This window comes from Protomyctophum parallelum (genome assembly GCF_964188405.1).
Source record: "Protomyctophum parallelum genome assembly, chromosome: 13".
NCBI lineage: Eukaryota > Metazoa > Chordata > Actinopteri > Myctophiformes > Myctophidae > Protomyctophum > Protomyctophum parallelum.
The window spans coordinates 9144947-9168588 of record NC_139708.1 but is presented as its reverse complement, the minus strand read 5'-3'; the positions used below and the strand labels follow the sequence as shown (position 1 = coordinate 9168588).

At 44.2% G+C, this 23642-nt stretch overlaps 2 protein-coding genes across 3 annotated transcripts in view; both read left to right on the top strand.

Annotated features, from left to right (window-relative positions):
- Positions 1 to 568: 568 nt before the first annotated feature.
- On the top strand, positions 569 to 8929 carry LOC310868454 (myosin-11-like; the record flags this gene model as incomplete). Its single annotated transcript, XM_083778912.1, has 5 exons — positions 569 to 720; positions 3822 to 4149; positions 4932 to 5102; positions 8004 to 8160; positions 8898 to 8929. Exons 2-5 carry the CDS (start codon positions 3997 to 3999, stop codon positions 8927 to 8929), a joined length of 513 nt encoding a protein of 170 aa, XP_083635038.1. The 5' UTR covers positions 569 to 720; positions 3822 to 3996.
- Positions 8930 to 9486: 557 nt separating this feature from the next.
- The window catches only part of LOC310869369 (uncharacterized protein), a 37330-nt gene continuing 23174 nt past the window's right edge, over positions 9487 to 23642 (top strand). The window contains exons 1-14 of one of the 2 annotated variants that reach the window (XM_083780073.1): positions 9487 to 9544; positions 12237 to 12329; positions 12444 to 12507; positions 13801 to 13899; positions 14445 to 14588; positions 15368 to 15463; positions 15788 to 15906; positions 17367 to 17519; positions 18912 to 19085; positions 19717 to 19884; positions 20294 to 20408; positions 21043 to 21227; positions 21778 to 21899; positions 22155 to 22224. In XM_083780073.1, coding sequence (XP_083636199.1) covers positions 9509 to 9544; positions 12237 to 12329; positions 12444 to 12507; positions 13801 to 13899; positions 14445 to 14588; positions 15368 to 15463; positions 15788 to 15906; positions 17367 to 17519; positions 18912 to 19085; positions 19717 to 19884; positions 20294 to 20408; positions 21043 to 21227; positions 21778 to 21899; positions 22155 to 22224 — 1638 coding nt within the window. In that variant the 5' untranslated portion in view covers positions 9487 to 9508. Of the gene's footprint in view, positions 9545 to 10126; positions 10148 to 12236; positions 12330 to 12443; positions 12508 to 13800; positions 13900 to 14444; positions 14589 to 15367; positions 15464 to 15787; positions 15907 to 17366; positions 17520 to 18911; positions 19086 to 19716; positions 19885 to 20293; positions 20409 to 21042; positions 21228 to 21777; positions 21900 to 22154; positions 22225 to 23642 lie in introns of those variants that run through there. The other variant, XM_083780074.1, reaches the window with a different exon arrangement.

Below are 23642 nucleotides of genomic sequence, written 5' to 3'. Positions count from 1 at the left end.
TCTTATCACACAAATATTTGGTGACCCCTTTAATAACTCTGAGGACCCCCTATATCTTCAACCCCATGTTGAAGACCCCTGGGGCACACTAACCAATACAATTGGCAACACAATATCATAAATAGGAGGGAAAAAAAGAAGTAGAAAGAAAATAGGACTTTATCCAAGCCTATTAATAGACTAATATGTTTTCTCTGTAAACTTTATGTTAACACAAATATTCTAACTTTCCACTCAGTGTTTTCCATACACACACCACTTGGATCAATTAAATCAAACAAATTTAAAACTATTCCTTTTGAAATGTATGCTGTTGCTTGAATCCCAACAAGAACCAATTTAATACTAAACTGTTCTTTGCAGTATATTCTATATTCACTGCACATGCTTTGTTGTCAGAAGAGATATAAACTCACTAGGCCTATATGATAAACTCAAAAGTAGGCCTACAATTATGTATACAGCCGGCCAGTCAGTCAGTCAGTGGCGAAAAAGCTACCCTATGGCATCAGCGCTGTTGTTATCTTTGGTTACTGGGGAAACGGAGGGGGGGGGGGTCCTCCCCCAGGTGTAGCGGGCCTGTTTAAATAGTTTGCAGGATGATGCTGCAGTTTGATGATGAACAGTTCTGCATCACGGCTCCATCTATCCCGTCCTGTCCCTGTCTGGAGCTTCATGCTGCCTACAGTCAGCACTCGTCAGCCACCAAGACACCACAACGTAAGTATGAAGAGCTTATTCACCTTAAACAGCTACATAGCACCAAATGGACCCTTATTTTATCCATATGTTCGGCTACACACACACTGACTTATAACATAAAAAAATTAACAAGCTGGTTGTGTTCACAAATAATAGGTGTGTTTAGAAATAATGTTTAGTGTTTTCACAAATAATACTTATGGTAATAAGTATTAATAATATACCTAATAGCCTATTGTCTTTGGCCACATTTCAGTTGATTTAAGCAATTCTTTAAGTAAAGCAATGTATACTTAGAAGTTTTATGTTGCAATCCAGGGGTAGGCTACTGGATGACTAATTCCGCCCTTACATCCATTTTGATCACTTCCATTTCAGTCGAATATGAATTTATCCTAAACTTAGACCTAAGAGATGTCAGATATAGATTTTTATAAAATGATGTTGTTTTGCCAACACTTTTATATGTGCCAGTGGCCACACACATTTTGGCATGAACGGCAAGCTTGGCTGGACACATGAGGTGCACCTTATAAGGTATGGCTCAAGAAGTAGCTAGCATCCCTCTCTGGGCCCATTGAGCACAAGGGAGGTAGCCAAACATGGGCATTGCAAAATGGCACCTGCAGGGTTTTGGATTATAGGGGTTGTTATCTGCATGCTGCTACTTTGCATATTTTATTGTCACCTGTTCAATGGACGGTCAAGGCAAACGGCGCAGCCTTGTCACCTGCAGACGAGGATAAGTGAGTAAGTAGCCTGATGCAAACCTGCAGTATGGAAATGTATTGATTGCGTAATGTCATATCGATGACACCACTGCTCTATCTGTCCAGGCCAGGTCATTAAACGCAAATGTAATAAATGTTACCATTATGGCATTTGAATGGGAAGAAAGCGGTGTTTCGTTCAGGGTGCATGACTTCAGGGTTCAACTTTTTTCAATCCAAGGACTCCTTAGTTGAGAGAGATGAAGCAGGGACCCCCGCACTACATATTGTATAACATTGTGTTGCAGATTATTATAAATTTTGTAGATGTCATAGCTTCATAGAATTGTTTGACAGCGCTGTAATCGGTGTATGTTGTAGGCTATTCATGTTAATGTGCATTTTCAATCGTCAATACTTAGTAAACTTGACCTTCCACTCTGTACGTCTCTTTCCAAAATTAGCCAACATTGTGAGCTTGTAGATCTGCTATTTTCGGCTAAAGTTATCCTCAGAATAAGAATGCTAGCGTTCAAGTGGTTGATGTAAAGAAATATACATCTTCCCATTTGGCTGACCCCTTGTAGTAACTGTGAGGACCCCCTTTTGAAGACCCCTGTGTGATGAGACCAGCACACTACGCTGTGGCTGTGTCCTAGAATAACACTGTCTATGAAAGCTAAGTCTATAATGCCTTATATTAACCCATTTTGACCTGAGATCAGATTCTAAAAATGTCTTCTACATCCTGACAGTTTTCTAAAAACGATATGTTTCTATGTCAGTGGTTCTTCGATCTTTCAAAACTTGCAGACCTACAAGCTCGTAGCGCGCCAATCGGTGGCGCGCTATGAGCTTGTAGATCTGCTATTTTTCAATAGCTAAAGCATAACATGATGCTAACACCAAAAGGGGTTCCCGCCCAAAATACTTGCAATGCATTCCAATCTGCCCATAACAAAGAATGATATAGTTATAAGCATTCAGAAATACTCATAATGCTTGATAACATTAACTAACAACATTATGAAGCATTTAATAATGTCTTGTGCAAGGATCATAGACTCATAGTGTATTATATTATCATAGTTGCGCTGTAATATGTTAGAATAATTTTATAATGCATTACAATAACTGTTATAATGCATTATTGTGTGATTATAAGTTAAAGTGGTCATTGGTGCTTTAAATAAATTTCCTGGAGGTGTAGACAGAAACAATTTTAGTTTTTCTTACATAAAACACTTTCACTTTACCATAATGTGTTCTTCAATATCAATATGATTATTTACAACTAGTATACAGCGGATTATGGTGCTTTTTTGGGTGGTGCAACCACTCATATACAGAGCTTTGTGTGTCTCTGGCTGGCTGTGTCCCTGGCTGTGTTCCTGTGTCCGAGCACGAAAATAGCGTTTGGTTGGTTTCCATCACCAAGTGTCACTGTTGTGCAGCCTAACACACACACACACACACACACACACACACACACACACACACACACACACACACACACACACACACACACACACACACACACACACACACACACACACAAATATGAACTATATACTGTATATGATGATTTTGGGTGTGACAAGTACAGTACATGTATAGTACAGTAACAGTACAGTAGAGTAGAGTAGAGGGACCCCCATACGGTAACTGTCATTTCTCGACCGTTTCGAACACGCAGCGGCTCGCCGGAACCGGGCCGGTACCCTGGGCTCGATCCTGGGGTTCTGGAAGTTCCAGGGACCCCCACACAGAGTTGCACCACTCACTTCACACGGGTGTGATTTTTGGAAATTTTAATGCCTTATAGACATGGACTTCATAGATTAGAAAGTGTTACCAAAATGGTCCCCTGACTCTCCTCAGATGAACCTTTTATGGTTTGAATGCCTCAGGCAGCATCAGTGAAGCAATGGTCAGCAGAATGAAGATTTTTGTCCTTGATTTCTTTGATCACTTGATCACTGCTGTAATCAACAACTCTGTGGGCCCAGGCGGTGGCGTAACCGTCTGGGCACCCGACTGGTAATCCAGTCGCAGTGTGCCGTGGGTTCGACTCCCGAGCCCGACACGGCCTTTACTGCATGTCATCCCCCATCTCTCTCCCGTTTCCTGTCAGCCTACTGTCTGTCCCTTCAAAAACCAATAAAAGGCGTAAGCCGCAAAAAAAAAATCTTAAAAAAAAAGAAAAAAACTCTGTGAACTCACTCGCAGATGTGGGGGGCGAACCTTCGGTGAATATAGCAGATCTACAAGCCTGGCTATTGTCAGTGAAGAGATTTGTTGTCGAGGGAAAATAAACAATAAACAAATATTAATCCCTGGGGGACTCCAGTCCACCAAGTATATAGGTTTTAAGTGTCAATTGAATACTACCTTGTGTCTTGTCTGCAGATCACACTTCGTCTCATCTGCCACCAACAAACTAGAAACTGATTTAAGTGCCAGTGACCCACCCGAGATCAACCCATCTACCATCGACACGCCACAGGACCCGGTTGCCAGTGACACTCCAGGCCCCGGCTCTTCCACGCCAGACATCCAGTCAGCTCCCAGTGACATTTCCACGATGGCTGACGATGAGGACAAGTACCTCTTCCTCCAGAATGACTTTCAGAACAGTGGGTCGTCTCCCGACTGGTCGGCCAAGAGGATGGTGTGGATTCCTGCGGAGAAGGACGGTTTCGAGGCAGCCAGCATCAAGGAGGAGAAGGGCAATGAGGTATCAAAGAGTAGTTGAAATTATTTTCCGTGCAAGCTCTCAAATTTGCAGTTACTGAAAGAGTTAGAACAGGGAAAGAGAATAGACAGTCATCGCAAATAACAGGAGAGCAGTAAAATAAAGCATACAAATTCCAGTATATTACAAAATCAGCAATGGAAGAATAGCATGGCACCTTTTTGTGCAGGTGGAAAACATATCCAATAGATAAAAAATAGCATCAGGTATATCAAGTCATAGTAATTTTTCTCCCGGTTAAAGTGACACGATTAAACAAAAACAAAGCATTAAAGTATTTTATGAAAAACAGAGCAGGTATAAAATCACATCAAATAGTAACAATGGTTCATGTGTATGGTTAAAGTGGCAAGGTATGTGTCATTAAACCCAAATTCTAAGGATTATAATACACATTCTTCACAACCATTTGCTTGGCTTTTACAATTTTCAAACATTTGCATGTTATCTCCCCCTTTTACATACCGGTATATGCCCCGTATCTTTTACTGTGAAGCTACTGTACGATCAAACTGAAACAAAATATAGGGCTGGTCTCATGCGTAAGTTATTAGTCGTTCGATGGTGTGATGCACAGTAAATAGCCGAAGCTCTGTAGATCGGCTATTTTCTTATGATGCATGTAAGGCAAGGCAAATTATATTTAATTTGACAACAAGGCATTTCAAGCTAGATTAGACATTTGTAGAACCGGCCTCAGGTCTTACTTAACGGGTTAAGCTCCTCATCTCAAACACAGTGGTGTCCATCCTGGTCCTCTGCAGGTGGTGGTGGAGCTGCCCAACGGTCAGAAGGTGACCGTGAACAAGGACGACGTCCAGAAGATGAATCCGCCCAAGTTCAGCAAGGTGGAGGACATGGCCACGCTCACCTGCCTCAACGAGGCCTCCGTCCTCCACAACCTCAGGGAGCGCTACTTCTCCAGCCTTATCTATGTGAGCAGTGAGCACACGCACACGCACACGCACGCACGTCGCACACACACACACACACACACACACACACACACACACACACACACACACACACACAGCGAGAGGTGTTCCATATGATTTGAGATGGAACACCAAAATGGGTTCCCGCCTAAAATGGGTTAAATACATTGTCAACCATCACCCTGACTGGATATCCATATTTTCCATTACCGGTATAACACAAACACACATACGCATACACACATCGCATACACACATACACACATCGCTCACGTCATTGCTGTTTGGCAGAAATATCTTATCTCCATAATTTCACTTTTTGTGTTTTTTTTGTAAATTAATATCCGACTTGATCCTCGAGCTCGATCTACTACATTAGCTATTTTAGTTTTGGACATAATATGAGGTTTCTGCCGCGTGTGAGCAGAATGTTACTTTAAAGGGTAAAGAGGGATGGAGGCATGGGGCTCCCCGATTTTTGTCATTACTATTGGGCTGCTAACATCCGGTGTCTTGCCTTTTGGAATAATTTCTACCTTAAGCCTAATTGCCCAGAATGGACATCTCTGGAGCTAAAATCGTGTAGGGATTTATCACTTCCAGCTATTCTTAGTTCACCGCTTGGCCGCCCCCTGCCTGATTCAATAACTAACCCGGTGGTGCGTCATACGCAGAGAGTGTGGGCCCAGTTCAGGAAAACTTATAATTATAGAGACCTCTCCCTGGTCAGTCCTGTGGCATCCAACCACCTTTTTGTTCCATCAAAGCAAGACATGACCTTTCAGAGTTGGCATGGAAAGGGCATCAAATGGTTTAAAGACCTCTTTATAGAAGGGAGGTTTGCATCCTTTGATCAAATTTCAAAGAAATATAGTCTACCTAGACCACACTTCTACAGATTTCTGCAGGCCCGGCATTATGTGAGCTCTATATTACCTGGCTTCCCTAATAAGCCTAATGCTAACCCTATTGATGCATTTCTGTCTTTTGACCCAACGATTAAGGGCGCCATTTCAATATTATATGATATCATTTGAAATTCGAGGCCAGCGCCCTTAGATAAGATAAAGGCCAACTGGGAACATGATCTGGGGCTCACACTGTCTGATGAAGTATGGGATTAAATTTTTTCTTCTATACACAAGTCCTCTCTTTGTGCACGACATTGCTTAGTGCAGTTTAAAATAGTCCTCATTTATGAGCTCATATAGAGCTCATATGTCTAAGGCTAAACTGGCTAGTATTTATCCTGACGTAACTCCTACCTGTGACAAGTGCAAGAGCGGTGATGCAACTTTGTTCCATCAGTATTGGATGTGTCAAAAATTAGAACCATTTTGGGGGAATGTGTTCAATACTCTATCCAACATTCTACACCAAAATCTAGACCCAGATCCCTTAATGGCTCTCCTTGGCACTGCTGGAAGGGATGACCTTCCTCTAACACGCATAGAGTGTCGTATGGTCGACTTTGCCTTATTGCTCGCTAGGCGTGCCATTCTGCTCAAATGGAAGGATGCTGCCCCGCCCGTGCTCCGTCAGTGGCTTCGTGATATAATGTCCTGTCTCGAGTTAGAGATGTTAAGGTTTTCAATTGACGGCTCTGGAAAAAGGTTTTACAAGACCTGGGGTCCGTCCGTTTATGACATTCTACCACAACACACAAACTGTATAGTGTGCCTATGTCTCGGCCAACGCCAAACCACAACAGAAACAAAATCTGCTCTGCTATAAAAATCTGCTTCTTTTTTTGTAATTATGTATGCATGTATTTCGTGTATATGTATGTATTTAATTTTGACTGTCTTTCCGACTATCCTTGGGATTGTGGTTGGGGGGTGGGTGGGATAGGGGATTGAGTTTAATTTTAATTTTCATATTTTGATGTCTGTTTAATACTTGCCCCTGGGTTTGTCACAAAAACTTGAATAAAAGGATTTTGAAAAGATAATATGAGGTTTCCATGGGGGGCACGGTAGCCCAGTCGGTAGTTACTGTCGCCTCACAGCTAGAAGGTCCTGGGTTCATAATGTGAGGTTTCCATGGGGGGCACGGTAGCCCAGTCGGTAGTTACTGTCGCCTCACAGCTAGAAGGTCCTGGGTTCATAATGTGAGGTTTCCATGGGGGGCACGGTAGCCCAGTCGGTAGTTACTGTCGCCTCACAGCTAGAAGGTCCTGGGTTCATAATGTGAGGTTTCCATGGGGGGCACGGTAGCCCAGTCGGTAGTTACTGTCGCCTCACAGCTAGAAGGTCCTGGGTTCATAATGTGAGGTTTCCATGGGGGGCATGGTGGCACAGTCGGTAGTTACTGTCGCCTCACAACTAGAAGGTCCTGGGTTCATAATGTGAGGTTTCCATGGGGGGCACGGTAGCACAGTCGGTAGTTACTGTCGCCTCACAGCTAGAAGGTCCTGGGTTCGATTCCCGCTCTCTCAGCTCCGTGTCATCTGTGCCCATACCCGAGTCGGGGTTGGCATAAGGGCCTTCCTGTGTGGAGTTTGCATGTTCTTCCCGTGTCCCCTAGGGTAGGTACCACCCTCACAAAAAACCTACAATAATCCTGGTCTTTAAACTGCCTCCCCTGGCCAGCCGGGGCGGGGAGTCTGATGGAGGGGAAAGGAACTGGTTGGAATAACGTGTTCCATTCACGCGCTACGTCCAGCCGGGGAAACTCCCCCCTGTCAGGTGAAAAGAAACAGCTTGGACTCCTCATGCATAGAAGGAAGCATGAGGTCAGTACGTTGCTCGCCCCAGGTTGGCAGAGGAAATGTAGCGCCCAGGATTACATTGCATAATTGGCACTGGGTTAAAAAAAACATGGGTTGTGGGCAAAAAAATATTTAAAGATAATATGAGGTTTCCACCCGACAGAGACGATCATTGTGTACCATGTTCCCAGACGTACTCAGGCTTGTTCTGCGTGGTGGTGAACCCCTACAAGATGTTACCCATCTACACTCAGAAGGTCATTGAGATGTACAAGGGCAAGAAGCGTCACGAGGTGCCTCCACATATTTACTCCATCACAGACAACGCCTACAGGAACATGATGCAAGGTTAGTGGACCTCCTGGTGTGTGTGTGTGTGTGCGTGTAGTGCATGTACCAAAGAAATCACAGCGGGCAAATGAAGATCACGCTTCCTCGTTATACAATATGAATGGGGTCAGAAGGGTGCCGACAACTTGAACAACCAATGTTTTGTATTAATAAACGAGTGGAGACGGAGACTAAAAATATATGGTGGACAGACACACAGTTTGTTTTACTGTGAATTGTTGAGATGAGTCATGTATCATGTATTCCTGTATATCATGTATTATACCTTTACCAAGCCAAGGTCATGCCATAAAATATAACCTCCCCACTGAGTTCCCATGTTATGGCAGGTGCTGCGCTGTCAGCAATCTGTCTGGAGTCAGACTATGGTCTACTGTCAGTGACCTCAAACCAAGCCCCACTTTCCATTCAGCATGGAAATGGCCATACATGGAGCACAGCGGCATACTCCCTGAGACCCTGAGTCCACTAGTAGCTATTTTTAGCCAGAAGTATCTAATCTCTGACTGACCTAGCTTTTAAGGAGTTCATTACCCTGCTATACCGGTGAATGGGCCTGAAACCCTGGAAGGTTTCAGCGCTTTGAGCGTTCAGCTTGACTTGCACGGAAATCAAGGTCAGTTTGTGTTCAGGGCCTATTTTATCCCCCAATAACCTCTCTGTCTCTGTCTCTGTCTCTGTCTCTCTCTCTCTCTCTCTCTCTCTCTCTCTGCCACTGTTTTGTGCCTCAATAGACCGTGAGGACCAGTCGATCCTGTGCACGTGAGTGAAAACACCAAACATTTTCCATCACATACAGTATGACTTTCATGTGAGGCTCTGAGAGGAATGTCATTTTCACTAAAGTGAAAGAAGAATAAGATCAGCCTGATTTGAATGAATTAGGACTTTCACGTATGCATTTGCATAGCTGGCTTACATTTACAACTTAACAATATATGTTTTGTATCTGTTTCTACTCTCAAAGCCCAGGGTCAGTGTTTAAAAAAGAACGGCGTGACATTTTCTTAACCATCGATCTAGAAGCTCACAATTTGTCGCATAAATTGTGAGCTTGTAGATTGGCTATTTTAAGTATAAAATCAGGCATTACGACACCATCAAGGCCTCCCAAAATTTGTGCAACAAAATCAACTGTAGATTCAGTCGACTAAAACTAGACTAACACTAAAACAATTCAGATGACTAAAATATGACTATAAGTAAATTAAATTTGCTATCAAAATCAACACTGCTGAGTTGTTCACCACCCTCCCCTCACCCCTCTCCTCTCATCCCTCCATCCAGAGGGGAGTCAGGCGCTGGGAAGACAGAGAACACCAAGAAGGTGATTCAGTACCTGGCTATGGTGGCCTCGGCACACAAGGGGAAGAAGGACCCTGTAAGTTGACACACACACACACACACACACACACACACACACACACACACACACACACACACACACACACACACACACACACACACACACACACACACACACACACACACACACACAAACAATTCCAGAAAATGTATTCAACCCTGCAGTTCAGCCAGTTGCCTAATTCATAGTCCATTTATGAAGCTGGTTCAAATACAGTATGACACACATGCCAAGATGATATTCAAGCTAACAAGGCATCAAGCTCAGCTCTTGTCAGCAAGTAACACTGCGACATATACTAGCGTCATGTCCAGGGGGTGTACTTGTACATCATGTCCAGGGGGTGTACTTGTACATCACGCTACAGAAACAGGAGATAGGCTCCTGCCCTATGGCTCGGCAAGGCTACTTATTACAAGGCTACTTATTACAAGGCTACTTATTACAAGGCTACTTATTACCAATGGAAATTTAGAGAGGTATATTTACAAAATTCATATAGCCATTAGCCAAAGTCTTTCTTGAGAACCAAGTTGTGTTTATTGTGATGTTGGAAAACAAGAAGCCGGTATTAAAGTGTACATTCTACAGGAGCCCAGTGCCCTCACAATGGTCAAGGTGAGGAGATCTACACGGCACAAAGCTGTATTTAACGCTGGCTGTTAGGCCGGTGGTGGGCGTGGAGCTTGTGGCTGTTAGGCCGCTGGTGGGCGTGGAGCTTGTTTCTGTTAGGCCGGTGGTGGGCGTGGAGCTTGTTTCTGTTAGGCCGGTGGTGGGCGTGGAGCTTGTTTCTGTTAGGCCGGTGGTGGGTGTGGAGCTTGTGGCTGTTAGGCCGGTGGTGGGCTTGGAGCTTGTTTCTGTTAGGCCGGTGGTGGGCGTGGAGCTTGTGGCTGTTAGGCCGGTGGTGGGCGTGGAGCTTGTTTCTGTTAGGCCGGTGGTGGGTGTGGAGCTTGTGGCTGTTAGGCCGGTGGTGGGCTTGGAGCTTGTTTCTGTTAGGCCGGTGGTGGGCGTGGAGCTTGTTTCTGTTAGGCCGGTGGTGGGCGTGGAGCTTGTGGCTGTTAGGCCGGTGGTGGGGGTGGAGCTTGTTTCTGTTAGGCCGATGGTGGGCGTGGAGCTTGTGGCTGTTAGGCCGGTGGTGGGCTTGGAGCTTGTGGCTGTTAGGCCGGTGGTGGGGGTGGAGCTTGTTTCTGTTAGGCCGGTGGTGGGCGTGGAGCTTGTGGCTGTTAGGCCGGTGGTGGGCTTGGAGCTTGTGGCTGTTAGGCCGGTGGTGGGGGTGGAGCTTGTTTCTGTTAGGCCGGTGGTGGGCTTGGAGCTTGTGGCTGTTAGGCCGGTGGTGGGGGTGGAGCTTGTTTCTGTTAGGCCGGTGGTGGGTGTGGAGCTTGTGGCTGTTAGGCCGGTGGTGGGGGTGGAGCTTGTTTCTGTTAGGCCGGTGGTGGGTGTGGAGCTTGTGGCTGTTAGGCCGGTGGTGGGGGTGGAGCTTGTTTCTGTTAGGCCGGTGGTGGGCGTGGAGCTTGTGGCTGTTAGGCCGGTGGTGGGGGTGGAGCTTGTTTCTGTTAGGCCGGTGGTGGGCGTGGAGCTTGTGGCTGTTAGGCCGGTGGTGGGCTTGGAGCTTGTGGCTGTTAGGCCGGTGGTGGGGGTGGAGCTTGTTTCTGTTAGGCCGGTGGTGGGTGTGGAGCTTGTGGCTGTTAGGCCGGTGGTGGGGGTGGAGCTTGTTTCTGTTAGGCCGGTGGTGGGCGTGGAGCTTGTGGCTGTTAGGCCGGTGGTGGGGGTGGAGCTTGTTTCTGTTAGGCCGGTGGTGGGCGTGGAGCTTGTGGCTGTTAGGCCGGTGGTGGGCTTGGAGCTTGTGGCTGTTAGGCCGGTGGTGGGGGTGGAGCTTGTTTCTGTTAGGCCGGTGGTGGGCTTGGAGCTTGTGGCTGTTAGGCCGGTGGTGGGCGTGGATCTTTTCAAACAACATATTCTCACTCTCAGGTCGTTTTTCAATGTTTCTGGGAGTCCCGTTGGCCGGCATTGGGTGATGCATGGTCAGATTTGGCCACAGCTCGTCACTCATTTTATGCAATGGGTGTGAGAATGTTGCATACAACCCTGATTAAAAGGCAACTGAATGAATGAATGAATTAATCTATTTATGAAACCTCTATTGCTTGCAGGCAATGAACCACAGGAAACAAACATGGAACAAGTACAATAAATCATGCAACAACAACAACAACAACCTCATAGCATAGGCCTATATATATTTTGTATGTTTTTCACTAGGTCAGTCTAGGGATATCAAATGATTACTAATACCTAGTTTATGGTGCTCTCCCTCAACTGTAGCAGGGAGGAGGTCTGGACTATGTGAGTATATCCAAATGGATGTTGCCCAAATGGACCTGTATCCAGACAGGTCCATTTGGTTAAATTGTTATACACTCAGTATTGCAACCCCCTTTTAAATTAATCACTACTATATTGCATGAATTTTGTGTACACATTCAGCATTTTCAGACTTACTGTTATTGCTAGAGCATGAGCATTGTGCTTGATTCACATACCTCTGTGTGCATCTGTGTATTTTTCTGTGCTCGTGCTGTCAGTTAGTGTGCTTGTGCATATCTCGCTACACGTCTATTGATTATTGTGTGCTGACAGACAGACGGACGGACGGACGGACGGACGGACGGACGGACGGACGACCTATAATGTCTTGTGCTGTATATAGGGGGAGCTAGAGAAGCAGTTGCTGCAAGCCAACCCTATCCTGGAGGCCTTTGGAAATGCCAAAACCATAAAGAATGACAATTCCTCTCGATTTGTAAGTCACTTTGAGCCCACATGTTGGTGGCCTGCTGTGTCACCAAAGCAATTAATGATATCAACTTGTTGCTATTTAGCATTAATTTACAGCATAATCATGGTCTGTCCACAGGGCAAGTTCATCAAGCTCAACTTTGACGTGACAGGATTCATTGTTGGAGCCAACATCGACACTTGTATCCTCTGAGCTCAAAGAAATCTTCTAAATCCTCCAGTTTTCTGAAATAAATATTTTCACGATAAAAAAAAGATAGCAGACCTTGTAGATCTGCTATTTTTCAATAGCTAAATTATAACATAATGTTTAAAACACCAAAAGGGGTTGAGAGAGAGAGAGAGAGAGAGAGAGAGAGAGAGAGAGAGAGAGAGAGAGAGAAATTACATGTAGCTACTTAGATTGGGTAAGAGAGATGTCCATGGAAATATTCATTCATGTAAATTCATTTTCAATATTCTACAACGAGGCTGGCACGTTTTTTGCCATGGACATGCTGGCCCTGGTCTGAAGCAAGGTTAGCGGTAGAAAAGAAAGGCCGGTGTAACTGTAGTTACTATGTACTGTATGTGCTCATTATAATTACAGGATTACTTACATTAGAGTACTCAGTACAGGTTAACAGACATCTCATTGTTAGTCCCAGAAATAGCTGAAAACACAGTGTTTGAAAATAGCTTGTGTGTTGATTGCACACGGCACGATTTTGGCCATCTTTTACTTTTAATTCCATGTCGGTCGTAATGAAGGTAATGAAGTTGGAGTAGGCTGGACTGGATTCTAGGGCTGAGGCGGTATGGGACTTTTCTCGTCCTCCCCCTTACCGTCAGTATGGCGGTAATCACAGCCAGCTCCATATATGGACCCTGGGCAGGGGCCCTGTCCAGATGTCAGAACAGGCCAGCTTATGGAGTTATGTGTCAGGCATGCCCAAATCTGGAGTGCTGTGATGTCAGAAGTTCTCAGAACAGGCCAGCTCCATATATGGTATGGACATGGGCAGGGGCCTTGTCCAGAGCCAGGGCAGAGGTCCTTTTGTGCCGTTCTGGACAACCGTGGGTCCGACCGACTTGACACCAGGCACGTGCACCCCTGTGGGGGTGTGAACGCGTGTGTCGAATTTGAAGTCGTGGGGGGAACGGTTCCCGAGTTACGTGGATTACACACACAGAGACATGGTGCAGTTATAGATAAATGTATGGTAGAGTATGTTTATACAATATGACTAGTACATCACAGCTGTAGTCTCTAGTCTTCCACTGAGTAAGTTCTTTGAAACAGATGGCAGAACGGATTGGACACTAGGGCATGGCGTGTTTGCTGTATTTCAGACATCGTTGAAATGACCTCTCTCCGGACATAAAACCTAGCCTGGGGCGTGTTAACTTGAGGCTAAACACAGAGAAGGGTCAAAGAAAGAACCCACACATTTGAAATGAGTTGTTTGTCTTTAACCGTCTCCTGACCGGACCAGACCTGCTGGAGAAATCTCGCTGTGTTCGCCAGGCCAAGATCGAGAGATCCTTCCATATCTTCTACTACATGGTGGCAGGAGCCAAAGACAAGATGCGAGGTGAGCAAACCTTCTTACCATCATCACTATGTGGATTCTGGTGGCCTGATTGCAAGGGTGCGTGTGTGCGTGTGTGTGTGCGTGTGTGTGTGCGTGCGTGCGTGCGTGCGTGCGTGCGTGCGTGCGTGCGTGCGTGCGTGCGTGCGTGAGTGTGTGAGTGAGTGTGTGCGTGCGCAGAGGTGGAAAGACAGTACTACTTACAATACTTACAATTTTGTTGTATTTTTACTTTATATCCAATTGTCAATACTTTTACTTCTACTCCACTACAATTATTTGAAAACTACTTGTTACTTGTTACTTTGTAGATTTAGATTATTACATATCATACACTATACTTTGACTATATTTACAAGCTTGTAGATCTGCTATTTTCAAAAGATGTTATACATTTGGAAACTTCTGCATGATGAGTATGTTTGCTTTTTGGTACTCCAAGTATATTTTTATACCAATACTTTTGAATAGCTATAGCAGACGTTTACTTGTAACAGAAGTACTCAAGTAATAAATAAGAGTACTTCTTCCACCACGTGTGCGAGTAGAGGAGCTGCTCCTGGAGGATTTTGGCGGCTATCGTTTCCTGATCGATGGCCACGTGGAGGTTCCAGGCCAGGAGGATGATGAGATGTTTGGTGAGACGCTGGAGGCCATGGAGATCATGGGCTTCACTGAGGAAGAGAGACTAGGTAGGTTCACTGCTAAGACGACAACACCTTCATCCAACTCACCCAAACCAATGACTTCTACATTTTCAAGGTTTTTTTTTGTTGTAGCCAATTATGTTTTTTTTACCCCTTTTTCCTCCCTAATGTAGTCGTCATGCCAATGAATTCCTCCCCACACACATTTCTGTATTGTCGCTGCTGCAGGCCTGGACTAAATCCCTGGAACCCACTTTAAGAAACACTGACTCAGAGAATTCAATAGAGTTGACTTAGTACAACACAACATTTTATTTAATTTTGACAATTGACAATGATTGACTATTGAATGATTTAATTGTGATGCGGTGTTGAATGTCGAAACATGAATAGGGTAGATATGGCAAATTACAAATTACACCAATAATCAAAATAAATAAATTTCAACTATTGCGAAAACAAGCTAATTCATATTTTACTTACTTAAAACATAGTAACATAGTAACACAAAATAGATGATCTATGTACTGTAGTGTACACACACATAACACATCACAATTAATGCATTGTGAGCTTGTAGATCGGATATTTTCCTATACATTTTGCATTGCCCTAAATGCGCAAAATAGTGACACCAGGTAAGAGTGTGGGCAATGACATGGAGATAATGATGGAAATATGACATTATCAATTTTTCAGCCAGTTTTTATACATATGAATGGAAAAGATTCAAACAATTATGCAATAATTGTCATTACTTAGCTGAAATGATTGCTTCTCTAATTCTTTCTTTCTTTTTTGTACTTCAATTCCTTGTATTGTAGGGATGTTTAAGGTGGTGTCCACTGTGCTGCAGTTGGGTAACATTAGGTTTGTAATGGAAAGGAACAGTGAACAAGCCACCTTGCCTGACAATACAGGTAACATACAACATGTCAAGACGCTAACAGTAGAGCTAAGTTAGCTAGAGCTAGTTAACCATGCAGTCACTCACACACCACACAATATAACTAGCAGTCAATACAGGGGACTGTGCTGTGCTTTTTCTGTTTTTGTTAGCACATTTATCTCAGCAAAATCTTATATTTGAGATATCCATTATTTCAGTCAATTACCACTTCTGAAGCTCTACTTTCCAATAACGTATGCAGCATTCATTAATATCAAATGTTTGTATGCTTATTGATAGTCACCTTGTGACTTTTGTTTTGTTCTCCAATCTATGTTGGATCTCTTCTCTCCAGCGGCCCAGAAGGTTTGTCACCTGCAGGGCATAAGCGTGGTGGATTTCACTCGGGCCATCCTCACACCTCGCATCAAAGTGGGCCGAGAGGTGGTGCAGAAAGCTCAGACCAAGCAGCAGGTACACTTGATCTCACGTAGTCCTAAAACAGTTTTAAAACAGTCACAGTTTTAAAATACTGATATTGAAATTGGGTAGCATCATTCACATAAGGATAATCCTTCTCTTAATGATTCTGTTCTTTATCATCTTAAACATGCACACACTACAAGATTTTAAAAGTCTGTCACGGACGGACGTGATTCAACATTTGTGATTCCACTGACGGGTTTCAGACACGTCCCAGAAGCCGCTGTCCGCACTGCATTTCACTTTTGTAGCTTACTACTTTAGTACTTTTCAGCTATTGTGGTCCTCGTGACTGTTGATAATTATCAGGGTTGGCCGTGAGAAATCCGGGAGATTCAAGAAGTTTCTAACAGGTTTCGACCAAGGGGCCAGTGAGGAACTCCAACGGTGAAGCGCTGGGCCCTAGTGGTAAGAGGAAGGACTGCAGGCGGACGCGTGGATTCATGACGAGGAAACCCAGTGCAGCTGGGCTTTAACATTAAGCGCTCGGTTGCACTTCCGCATTGGAACACCAAAATGTGGTGGTCCAATGCGGCCCAAAAAGGCGGAAATAGACGGTCCTTCCGGGTGCTTCAAAACGCCACTGAGGAACTTCCACTGACATGAATAGCGGAGGGGCGGAGCTTCACGCCAGATCAGTCTCTATCCTTTTAATACTCTGGTTTCGACGGTTTGCCACGTCGCTCAAGGTTGAACAAAATTAAACTTTGACCTCTCTAGCCATTGACCTTTCAACGCGCAGACAGAGGGTGGTACAGACTGTCAGAACAGTGAATGACTACACACACATACAGAATGACACAGAATTAATTGTGTGTAACCACAGAGTTGTACAACAAGTCAGAACTCTCTGGAGTGAGGACTAGCTTGATTTAAATATTATAATTTCAAACTGGGCTATACACAGGGTTTGTGACAACAAATTGGGACCTAAAGACACTTTTACATTAAAGGTTTTATGACATTCATTTTCATTTATTTTTCTTTTTCTTTTTTCTTTTATCTTTTATGACCTCAATTACACCCAAGAAAACTGAACTTTGAACATTCAGTGGATTTTCTGTGGTCTGAAGTTTTCTTTGGGGTTTGGAAGCCTTTTGAGCTACAATGAAAACAGGCAAAACAGTGAAAACAGTGACATATGCTGGCAAATCCCATTGACATATATGGGATTTGCAGGATCTTACATCACATACTGCCGGCAAATCAGAGCACCTGTTTGAGCCAGAAAACCCCAGATCACAGAAAATCTACTGAATGTTAAAAGTTCATGTTTTTTGGGTGCAATTGAGATTAGAAAACCTAAAAAAAATAAGAACAATTCCAAAACCTTTTTTTTTAAATGTCACAATCCCTTTAATCTACCCGGAAGCATTGAAAATATTATAACTTTTACTCGCACCTAAAAACTGCTAGTGAAACACCAGGCCTCTCCCCCAATCTCTCTCCAGGCTGATTGTGCTGTGGAGGCTCTGGCTAAGGCCATGTATGAGAGACTGTTCCGTTGGATTCTGCTCAGGGTGAACAAGACTCTCGACAAGAGCAAGAAACAGTCCTCCACCTTCCTGGGCATCCTGGATATCGCTGGCTTTGAGATCTTCGAGGTGAGGCCTCAAACCTGCTGCTTTTATTCTGAGTGTCACCATTATATTATGTCCGTTGTGACCAATTAAGTCAGACGGCTGTCATGAGACCATAACATCACACCATTATTTACAATTGATTGATTGATTGATTGGTTGATTACTTTATTAACAGTTTGCAGATTGTACAGAGGTACGGTTTACAATGGTTAAAAGGATAACAGAATAGGGGCTTGTTTCACATGTTATTTTCAGAAGCAGTGAGTTTTCCACTTCCCTAATTTTAGCTTCACTTGTATCCATTGACCCTGCTAAGCTTGTTATTCATTGACCCTGTAAAGATTAAGCTAATTAGCCCACTTGAAATGCTTTTGAGCTTTTGATATGATTAGTTAGATTTGCTTCACGTTCTGCTGCAAAGGCCCCCAAAATGTCCCCCAAGGGCCCCCAAAATTCTGGCGCGCGCTATGCGCGCGCACAGTGTGGCCTGCCAGGGCGTATAACTCCCGGCCTGATTTGGAGTTCCACTCCGGGCCTGCACTCTGCACCCCATTATTGGTTGGTTGGAAGGGGATCTTATTTGTATAAGCTTGGCTTGACCATACTAAACGGGCATAGAGCCCCGCTCTCCGATGGACGCCGCGCATGGGACCGGACCTCGGTCTTATTCAAAAAAATATTTGTGGACCTTCATCATTTCTAGTTGAGGACCCCTGACTTATGCTATTTGTTGCAGTCAACAGTCTTTTTGAGTGGTGCAACCACTCCAAGGAACAGCAATGTCTGTGCATTCCTATGTACAGTATGTGACGTTCATGTATCTATGAGCACCAGTATAATGAGTACCAGTAGGGGGGCTGTTTGCCAGAAACAGAGAGAGGGATAGTGCTGCCTGATAGTGATGCCTGCTAATGAGAGAGAGAGAGAGAGAGGTGGGGGTGGGTGTGGGTGGGGGGAGTTGCACCACTCAGTTCACACAGGTGTGATGTTTTTATGACCCACACCTTAATGACAAAAACACCTTAAATATTTTATTTATTTTAGAAACGGTTTTACTTAAGAGGGACAATGCCCTTTCGCAAGTTGATGATGACATTTGTCCATGTGTGGTTCACATGGAATGCATGTGCAAATGAAACATTTAAAATATTGATTTGATGCTCATATCAACCTTTAAGTATTATGTTGTTTTTCTATTTGCACATGGATTCCATAACTTCAAGGGGGTGGACCAAACATAATGACCTGTCGCATCAACTTGCGACGGGCATTGTCCCGCTTGAGTAAAAGATGAACTATTTCTAAAATAGATACAATATTTAAGGTGTTTTTAATCCATTTATGTCCCTAGTCCCTCTTTTTGTTTAACAACCGGAACCCTGGATAATGACGTGCCCTTTCTCCTCCACGCAGGACAACTCGTTTGAGCAGCTGTGCATCAACTACACCAACGAGCGTCTGCAGCAGCTGTTCAACCACACCATGTTCATCCTGGAGCAGGAGGAATACAAGAGGGAGGGCATCGAGTGGAGCTTCATCGACTTTGGCCTTGACCTGGAGCCCTGCATCGAACTCATCGAGAACAAGGTTAGTCTAGCTCACTATCTATTACCAAACAACAAACACTAGATGTGAAGAAAAACATTTAGTTAATAAACCCAAGGCTTTACAAAAAAAGAAAAAAATTAAGTGACCGAAATGGAATTTTCCAAATGAGACTCTCGTAGCTAGACAACCTCAGAATGTCCGGAACTACACCTCCCGAAATCCGAGATAGGAAGATGGCATACAGTATGTTTTGACTTTTGATCTGTATTGAGACAAATTTGTGCGACTGTAAAGACAAAACAGAAGCATCCGCTTTCATTTTCAGAGTTTCCGTGCTCCAGAATGTAATGGAAGCATTTGAAAATTGTTGGAGGAAACAGTCTGGCCACTGACTATTACTAAATAAACTAAAACTAACTAAGAGAAAAAGTCCTTAGTTTTTGTCTTTATCAATTAATTTAGTATGTATAGTAGTATTTTGGCAGCATATGAAATATATCTTCCATCCGGCACAATAATCGTATTCATTTTTGAAATTATTTGAATTAGAGGATAAGCCCCTCGAGGTGCAGCTTCTCATCTTCCATGGAATGGAATTGGAATTGAAATAAAATATAAATTTTTATTGTACGTATTCTCATTACAATTGAGCCTTCACCGTCTCCTACAGAAAGACCCTCCAGGCATCCTGGCGCTGCTGGATGAGGAGTGCTGGTTCCCCAAGGCCACTGACCAGTCCTTTGTGGAGAAGCTGATCAACACACACACTGGCCACTGCAAGTTCAACAAACACAAGCAGCTCAAACTCATCTTCTCCGTGCTGCACTACGCTGGCGCGGTGAGCAACAACAACCGCACTGACCCATGATATGTACATTTTTGGCCATGGATGGACCCCCATCTGAAAATGTTTTTTTCCGCTCACAACGCATATATTATATCTGCTATTTTCAAAGGATTTTATACTATACATACAATGTAAACTGTACAAAATTTCTAAATGGGACATTCTGCATAATGCATGCTTTTACTTTTGATACTCTGGTATACTAAGTATATTTTAATGCCATTTCTTTTGTACTTTTACTGAGTCAATTTTGAATACCAGACTTTTTTACTATTTCTATATGGTAATATTGATACTTTTAAAACAAATATTTCAGTAACTGGTCCACCACTGTAATCAACAGAGTGTTGACGTGGATGTGAGGTGTTATGGTAGCTGCTGTGTCTCCTTGTTCCTCCAGGTGGACTACAATGCAGCCGACTGGCTGACCAAGAACATGGACCCTCTGAACGACAACGTGACCGCGCTGCTCAACAACTCCTCCAGCAACTTTATCCAGGACCTGTGGAAGGACGGTCAGTCTACTGTACATATACTGTACAGTGTACACCACTGATTCCCAAACAGTCGGTCCGGACCCGCTTGTCGCAGGCACATTTTTATGGGTCTCTTAGTTTGTTTTGTTTTCTACATTTTGTTTTTAATTATTATAAAAAACAGCCAAGTTTTCACAAAAGAATACCGCATGAAATTATTTTTTAAATATATTTTAAAAGAAATTCCATACATTTCGGGCTGAGTGGTCCGGAGTCCGGAGTCCGACCTTCAAGTCCTTCAGAGTCAATGACTCTGATGAAGACCGCATAGGTCGAAACCAGCTCAGTGGCCTTGTGGTTAGAGTGTCCGCCCTGAAACAAGGGAGGTTGGGGGTTCGATCCCCGGCCGGGTCATACCAATGACTGTAAATGTAAAATGGGGAGATAAAATTTCACTGCGGAAACGTGTGTGACTAATCATACGACTTTGACGTTAGTCGTTTTTGTATACTAGCACCTAATAAAAGGCTTAAAATGTCCGTGCTGCTCCAGTGTCCTCTCCTCCTTCGATATTCTATTACTGTTGCATGCATGTGTTCCAGTGGACCATGTGGTGGGTCTGGTCACCCTGACTAAGATGATATTCTATTACTGTTGCATGCATGTGTTCCAGTGGACCATGTGGTGGGTCTGGACACCATGACTAAGATGAAGGACAGCTCCACCAGCCGCTCAAAGAAGGGTATGTTCCGCACAGTGGGCCAGCTCTACAAGGAGTCCCTGGCCAAGCTGATGACCACCCTGCACAGCACCCAGCCCAACTTTGTCCGCTGCATCATACCCAACCACGAGAAGAGGGTGAGAGGCTGACGTAGAAAGATTCAACTTAATTAATGTACTTACTGTACATGTACGTTCCTGTTATTTCTAAGTTATATTATGACGTTTAGACCATAAACCTCTGAGGTTATGAGGCTGCCTAAATGTTTGTACAATTTCTGTAAAAGATGAACTCTGAATTTAGGCTCGAGGTGAATAGACAAAAGCCTTACCTGACGACGACCCCACAATGGTTGAAACGTTGTTCAATAAAGAATTCTCCTGGGAGCAGAGAAACGGTGTAGGAGGACCAATACTTAGTTTAAACACGTCATTTTTTCAGTTTCATGTTCTCTGAACTTGAACCTGTTTACTGAACCAACAGTCGATCTAGAGAGAACCAATGTTTTTGTTTCTCTCTGCTCTGGTTGCTGTACAGGTTGTTGGGTTAAATCATAAACCTATCCATGCTCTGGTTACTGTATGTACAGGTTGTTGGGTTAAATCATAAACCTATCCATGCTCTGGTTACTGTACAGGTTGTTGGGTTAAATCATAAACCTATCCATGCTCTGCTGGTCACTCACAGGCAGGCAAGATGGACGCCAACTTGGTGCTGGACCAACTCAGATGTAACGGCGTGCTGGAGGGCATCCGAATCTGCAGACAGGGGTTCCCCAACCGCATCGTCTTCCAGGAGTTCAGGCAGAGGTCAGGGAGCTGTGTGTGTGTGTGTGTGCGCGTGTGCGTGTGCGTGTGCGTGTGTGTGTGCGCAGCCTAATTCATCCACTGTTAGTGCAGTGGTTTTGCTTACCGAAAAGGACAGATCTACAAATGCGTCTTGCTGCAACGCTTTGTTGTGAATATGTTCTTTTTGGCAATCAACCCCTTGACGTGCTGGACTATAATTTGAGCATGACTGTGCGTTCAGAGATCAGCAGCTTGTTGTTGTTGTCCCGGCTGCAGGTATGAGATCCTGGCTGCCAGCGCCATCCCCAAGGGCTTCATGGATGGCAAGCAGGCCTGCTCTCTCATGGTGAGTTGGATGGAGATGTTTTGCTCTGTAATGTCACCTGCGATCACACCCTCTAGCTGTCCTCTCTGCGTCCTGAACGACCCTCAGCTGGTCAAACAGATGACAACCAAATTCACGGGACATTGTCCAGCCGATTTATTGTTCCTTTATTATACCATTTCTGAGTTGATATGTATCCGGAACAGTCAGTGAACATTGACTGTCATTGTCATCACTGTAAATGTGCCAGTGTTGTTTGCTAAATGGCAGAGGTGGGACAAAGTCCCTATGTTGCAAGTCCAAGTCGAGTCTCAAGTCTTTGCTCTCAAGTCCTGAGTCAAGTCCAAGTCAACACAGGCAAGTCCCAAGTCAAGTCCAAGTCCTGGACTTTTTGTTTCGAGTCCCAACCAAGTCCTTACTTTTTGTTTCGAGTCCCAAACAAGTCCCACCAAGACATAATACTAACTAGAAAAAGTGCCCTTCTGGGCACAGGTCTCCACCAGGTTATCCACAGATCCGTGCAGTTAGAGGTAAAAACACTTTTCGGCCAGTTATAGCGCCACCTTGAGGCTGAGTTGAAATTGTTCATGTGGCATTTTGTCCTCGGCCTAGTGGGAATGTGGGTGCACAATTTCACGGAAATCACGCGATGTGTTCATGATTTGCAGCATTTTGTTTGAAACTGAGCACTCCTGTGAACTTTGGAAGCCAATCTTAACCAATCAGGATGGAGTGTGAGAAATATGAAAGACCGGTTTGGTTGAATGGCTCTAGAGAGACTGTGTACCAATTTGCGTGATGTTTGGACAAAATCTGTAGGTGTGCTGTGCAAAAACCTGTTTTGCACAAAGCGGCCTCCTGGTGGCGCTATAACAGGCCGTTCTGGAAAGTTTGGGGCAGAGGTTCATGGTTGGCATCCAGGGAGTGTGTGTGCAAAATTTGGCATCGACCGGGTTAACGGTGGCTGAGATTAGCTGGTCACGGACGGACGGACACACGGACACACGGACACACGGACACACGGACGGACGGACGGAGTGCAAAACATACTCTCCCCATGCCTTCGGCTGGTGGAGACAATTAATGATATGTAAAGATTTACATAAATCATGAGGATTTTCCACAATTTGCATTTATTATTAAACAAGGGTTCTGGAGTCCACCAACAAAATGCAGATACTGTACTTTTCAATTTCCTCCGTGAGGACAGGGTTTAACGCACCACTCTGTACAATGGGGTGGTTGTAGTTTGTCTCTCTGCTCTTCTATTGAGCCATTTAGATCATGTCAAAGGTCATGTCTCACCGAGACACAGGATCTGACACAAATTCAATGTTTCCCCTGAGCAAGCAGGCTATTATTATTACAATGGTAAAATGTCATTACTTGCACTGAAACCGTGTTCAAATCCAGGGTAGAAGAGGAATGTTACATTATAT